Raw genomic sequence first — 6,527 nt, forward strand, 5'->3', positions numbered from 1 at the left:
TAACGTTTTACTTCGTGTTTCTGTGCAAGTGACAAATAAAGATCCATAAATTCTTGAATCCGTGAAGATGAGGGGTATCGTCATTCTTTATTATTACCTAAATAAAGAAAGACGGCGCTATGAAATAAATAATCTCATGAAAAAGCAGGTTCAATTTTAAAAAATGAATTAATATCATCATAAATGATCATTTTATAGTGTATTAAACTTCAGTTAATAGTTATTTCATTGTAAACAAACAATGAAATGCTTTATATGCAATTAAATGTCGTTTATTATTTAAATAAATTTATTTTCTCAGCAATTGCATAACAAAAAACACTGATTGTGATAATCAGAATAAGGCTACACTAAATAGAGTATATACTCTACATACATGTGAATATATTTATAATTTACTTTTACATGATACTTAGGTTAATACTTGAGTAAATTTATTGGCAGAAAATTACTTTTAAAACTGAAGTACATTTAATATCAGATCACTTTAAGACTAAATCCTATTCGTATAGGTGACTTTCACTTTTAGGGCCTGTTTACCCTGCTAGCATCATGGCTGCAGGGTGTGGCAGCCAGCCCCTTTCCGTGACACTGTGCATTTAACACACTGTTAAATAAGAATCAATAGGCTCGATCCATGGCATATTTTAAGCAATGAAAGAATAAAATCCATTGGCCCCTTATTATTATTTCTTACAATTATAGATGTCACATTCATGTGAAGTGCATGTGCACACAGCAAGGTTTCCATACTCTGAGATCAAGTGATTCAAATGCTGTCTATGAGGGGACAAAAGCTACCCTGGTTTTCTCAGTGGCCTTGCTATTTCTGTCTCTTTCCAAGCGCCTACTTTATCACAAATTGTGTGTTACTGCTGAAACTGCCATGTTTTTAAGGTGGCATTCACACATACGTATATTGAAGTGTAAAATCTTTCAACTACAGTAGTGATGTCGTCTTCACTGTGGTACTATCAGGTTAACAACACTAGAGGGCCTCAGACACCTGTCGTGATTTCCATTTGAATTAATACAATTGATGCTGCTTTCAATTTTAGGACCTGCCTCCTTTATACATGTATGTAGTGGTGAAGTTTTGAGGTAGGCTAATTGTTCTTAACTTGGGTATGTCCAGTATTGTTTTTCAGTTTAATATTTGAACGGATGGTGAATGATGGATAATATAACAAGCTTTTAAAATACAACACATGACAAAATATTAACTGGTGATTTCTGACCCTTTTGGTTTTGATGCCTTACAAAAGTCACTTTTCGGCAGGCCCTGCCGAAAAGGGACTGCACCCTGTAAGTCCTTATTGCAAGGAGTGATATTGACCAAATTCACTGTACATGCACCTGGTTTCCTCTACTATGAATGCTGAAAAGACAGAGAATGTAACCCCTCCCAATCCAGAGTTACAGGGTGCAGTCACTTTTCGGCAGGCCCTGCCGAAAAGGGACTGCACCCTGTAAGTCCTTATTGCAAGGAGTGATATTGACCAAATTCACTGTACATGCACCTGGTTTCCTCTACTATTAATGCTGAAAAGACAGAGAATGTAACCCCTCCCAATCCAGAGTTACAGGGTGCAGTCACTTTTCGGCAGGGTCTGCCGAAAAGTGACTGCACCCTGTAAGTCCTTATTGCAAGGAGTGATATTGACCAAATTTACTGTACATGCACCTGGTTTCCTCTACTATTAATGCCGAAAAGACAGAGAATGTAACCCCTCCCAATCCAGAGTTACAGGGTGCAGTCACTTTTCGGCAGGGTCTGCCGAAAAGGGACTGCACCCTGTAAGTCCTTATTGCAAGGAGTGATATTGACCAAATTCACTGTACATGCACCTGGTTTCCTCTACTATTAATGCTGAAAAGACAGAGAATGTAACCCCTCCCAATCCAGAGTTACAGGGTGCAGTCACTTTTCGGCAGGCCCTGCCGAAAAGTGACTGCACCCTGTAAGTCCTTATTGCAAGGAGTGATATTGACCAAATTCACTGTACATGCACCTGGTTTCCTCTACTATTAATGCTGAAAAGACAGAGAATGTAACCCCTCCCAATCCAGAGTTACAGGGTGCAGTCACTTTTCGGCAGGCCCTGCCGAAAAGGGACTGCACCCTGTAAGTCCTTATTGCAAGGAGTGATATTGACCAAATTCACTGTACATGCACCTGGTTTCCTCTACTATTAATGCCGAAAAGACAGAGAATGTAACCCCTCCCAATCCAGAGTTACAGGGTGCAGTCACTTTTCGGCAGGCCCTGCCGAAAAGGGACTGCACCCTGTAAGTCCTTATTGCAAGGAGTGATATTGACCAAATTCACTGTACATGCACCTGGTTTCCTCTACTATTAATGCCGAAAAGACAGAGAATGTAACCCCTCCCAATCCAGAGTTACAGGGTGCAGTCACTTTTCGGCAGGCCCTGCCGAAAAGTGACTGCACCCTGTAACTCTGGATTGCAAGGAGTGATATTGACCAAATTCACTGTACATGCACCTGGTTTCCTCTACTATTAATGCTGAAAAGACAGAGAATGTAACCCCTCCCAATCCAGAGTTACAGGGTGCAGTCACTTTTCGGCAGGCCCTGCCGAAAAGTGACTGCAGTGATATTGACCAAATTCACTGTACATGCACCTGGCAAACACAGAGAATGTTATGCAGAATGTAAAGGCAATCCGTTACAGTTAGCCTACAGTTCTATATATACTGTATTATTGTATTCATAATTATGCTCTTAAAAGTACAAGTTATCCAAAAAGTTACTCAAGTAAATGTAATGAAGTAAATGTAAATCGTTATTACCCACCTCTGATAGCACTTACTAATTTCTCAGTATGTGTTATATGATTGCTATCTAATGTGACGTGGAAACACTCCTGCATTGATTTCCTAATCCTCATTATAAAATCACTGAAACAGGGATATTGAATTATGACTTTATTTATAGATCAAAGCGGTGTAAAATCACATCGCAACAACGATAACAACAACAACAACAACAATAAAAGTGGCAAGGTAAAGCATCTACCCTCATCAATTGTTGACAACTAGTCTACATTATGGAAACATCAGGTTACTTTTTTTTTTTTTTATCTGCGCCGTTCTTTTTCCGTAGCCTCTTCACTTGGGCTACAGGACTGCACAGTAAAAAAAACATTTCTCTCGGTGCTGCGTCTGCCAGCTGACCCGTAGTAGACCTACGCCCACTTCCTCTGAACTGATGCGCGTTCCCGTCGGGGGCAGTCGTTTTTCGGCAAGCAGTCTCTTCTCGGCACTACACCTGCTAACCGTCCTCCTGCTGCCCACACTGGGTGAAACTGAGTAAGAGGCGCCGCTGGGTGTCTCCGGAGTGAATGTCTGTCCCATATTCAACCTAAAACTAACTTCACCTCGGTGTGTGACAGATGGATACACATGTTGTTCTATACTGACTGTTTGTTACTGACCAGATGATGTTATTGGTAGTGCATCGTGTTAGTTTGGCCTGTTTTTGTCAGCTTCTCTCACAGGTTTGATTTGTCGTCATATATTCATCTAGAGTTAAGTAAAAGTACAGTTTCTGTCCTGCTTTCAGATGCTTATTTAAGTGAAAGTATAAAAATATTAGTTTAAAGTACCAAATCTAAAAGAACTGAATGTGCAGACCCACTTCAGAGGAATATTTATATGACTGAAGCATTTATGTGTTCATGTCTGTAGTGCTGTAGCTGATAAATGTGGAGCTCATGTTAGTGACTGTGTATAATGACGTACAGTTTGTGAGTTTACCCCCTGAGGATGAATTAATTTGATCTTAACAAGAGCTTCAACTTTTAGTCAATTGAAAGAAGATTGATCACCAGCTATTTTGATAATCAATTGATTGTTTCAGTTTCAGTTTCAGTTTTTTTTAAAGAAAATGTGAAACATTTACTTGTTCCAGCTTCTTCAGTGTTCCTTTTCTGTGTAATTTATGACAGTAAATGAAGAGTCTTTGGGTTTTGGACTGTTGGTTGGACAAAAGAAGCAATTTGAAGATGTCACTTTTGACTCTGGGAAATTTTGATGAGCATTTTCACAAACGATTATTCGATTAATAGAGAAAGTAATTGTTGTTGGTTGGTTGCAGTCCAAAGCTTAATCCATCTAAATTTGGTGAAGGAACTAGTAACCTAAGTAATCAGATAAATGTAATGGAGTAAAAGTACATCACTTGCTTCTGAGATGTGTGTATTTATTGATTATATTTTGTATATTTAACTGAATCTGCAACATAACTAGTGATTAAATAAATGTAGAGAAGTGAAAAGAACAAGATTTCCTTCTGAATTTTAATATTAAGTAGCAGAAAATGGAAATACTCAAGTAGAGTACAAGTACCTCAAAATTGCACTTGAGTACATGTATTAGGTACTTCACTTCTGACAATATGTATGTCTGTGTATATTGACTTTACCGTCAATGCCCGTATGCAAACAACAAAAAAGAAGCTTTTCTTTTTAGACACAGACAGTGATAGATTCCTTGACCCTCGTGCAGCTCTCTGGAAGTTCCCTTCCCGTCATCTCGTGAGGCCGACATCGCTCTGCGCTCTCTGTCACCGGATCGAGAGCCAAGGAAAGGTGGCATCAGCAAACAGCTCACAGTGTCCGGCAGCAAGCTGTCTGTGTGAGAAAACACGGCTTCAACCCTCCTCAGCCTTTATCTGACAGTCCCACTGTCGATGTCTTCTGCTGAACTTCTTCTTCATGTGTTTCAGGTGGTGGAGCGCAGATGAAGCTCGGATCCTCAGAGTCTCTGTGAACTCATTCCTGGATCATCTGTCGCTCGTTCTGGAGACCATGGAGATGTTTGGACCTCCTGTTTCACAGTGAAGCCTGACAGATGTTTCAGGACTGAATTGATCCTCTCATCCTCCACGTGGAGTCGACTCTGGGAGAAAAACAGGGAGTGACTCTGAGGACTGGCAGCTTAAACTGTGGTTGTTTCAAGCAGGAAAATCTGATGTCTGATTCTTTAAGTGGGACTAAGGAGCCGGTGGTTTGACTGTAGTTGGGTTTTTATTTTAACTACCTTTGTTAAAGTAAAAAAGCTTCTGGTATTTTCTGGGAAAATAAAAATAAGTTACAAACTACGTAAGATCTGGTGGTGTAATGATCTGTTACTGTGGTAAATTCCAATGACTGTGCTGTACAGAGTTTTTTCATTAAAGAGAAAGTTGTTAAATATGTACGTTTGTAAAGATTTTTATTGTTGACACTCACTACCTCCTCCAAGGAGGTTATGTTTTCTTCTGTGTCTCTTTGTTTGTTGGTTTGTCATGAACGATTTCCCATAAAACTTGGACCGAGGATGGGTCGGAGCCCAGAATAGATCTCATTAACTTTTGGAACATATCCAGGTGTTTTTCTTCACTTTCTTTAATATTGACAGATTCATTTCTCAGGGAATAATGCTTGAATAGTAATGAAAAGAAAGAAATCAGGAGTATTTAGGTGGCTGGTATCTGTGAGTGAGTACAAACGGGGACAGAAGTGTTTGGTCTTGTTTTTCCCCTCCTGAGAAGTTGTTTAGAAACTGCTACTTGTCCTCTGAGACTATTGTTTGATTTCGATACCTTGACATTGACACTGGTTCTTGAACGTTGCTTTTCGATATCAATTTCAGTTTTATGAAAATATTACATCACACACACACACACATTATGAGATCTTGGCACAACAAGCATGCTGCATGCTAATTGGCCCACTGACGCTGATGAGATTAACTCCTTAGGTGTTGAAATTTGGTATCGAATGACGAGACTTTTGATACTCGATAGTATCGAGGTATTTCCATCGATGACATGAAAGTATCGATGTTCAGTACCCAGCCCTTTCTGAGACCACAACAAGACAGCCTTCCTTTGAACTGACTTTTTGTTGATTGGAGTCTTTCGAAAAATTCTGAATTTGTGATGAAGTTGCTTTTCTAACTCTCAGGGAACTAAGCTTGTATTGAGTTTTTGACGTTGGGGCCTGCCTGATCGTGCTTTGGATGCTCCGATTTCTGTATTCTGCATGTGGATGTATATTTTCTGCACGGTGTGTGTATTTGAATATTTCTGTGTCATCTCATTTGGTATTATTTCACCTGTCATGTTATTATCTGGGTCAGTGACAAATACCTGGTGAAGGAAAACACGTTGGATTTTTTAAATAATTCACCACGATGACAAAGACTTTTTAATATTTTCTTTTATTTAGAGTGCCTTTCCATTTTTGAATTACTTTTTTTTTTCTTCCAGTTTTTTCAAGAGCACCTGACACAATTTCTTATCTTTTACACAGCGCAACCAGTCTTCTCATCATGTCAGTCATTCTCTTTCTCTTTCCTTTTGGTGGAAAAGGATTTGACTGAGTTCTTCACTGTTATGAAAGTTAAAATGGCAAATGACAATTGTGTGATGTGACAATGGCCTCTGGCAGTGATGAACCCACAGATAATTTTCACTGATGAATATCCAGCAGAGGGCGCCGCATGATCAAACATTCATGAC

At 39.4% G+C, this 6,527-nt stretch overlaps 1 protein-coding gene across 1 annotated transcript; it reads left to right on the forward strand.

The window, feature by feature from the left end:
• The first annotated feature begins 3,754 nt into the window (after positions 1-3,754).
• LOC141006277 (EKC/KEOPS complex subunit Lage3-like) lies at positions 3,755-4,909 on the forward strand. Its single transcript, XM_073478428.1, has 3 exons — positions 3,755-3,759; positions 4,529-4,657; positions 4,749-4,909. The coding sequence occupies exons 1-3, from the start codon at positions 3,755-3,757 to the stop codon at positions 4,861-4,863; spliced, it is 249 nt and encodes an 82-aa protein (XP_073334529.1). The 3' UTR covers positions 4,864-4,909.
• Positions 4,910-6,527: the final 1,618 nt, after the last annotated feature.

The sequence above is a fragment of the Pagrus major genome, chromosome 12 (genome assembly GCF_040436345.1).
Source record: "Pagrus major chromosome 12, Pma_NU_1.0".
Lineage (NCBI taxonomy): Eukaryota > Metazoa > Chordata > Actinopteri > Spariformes > Sparidae > Pagrus > Pagrus major.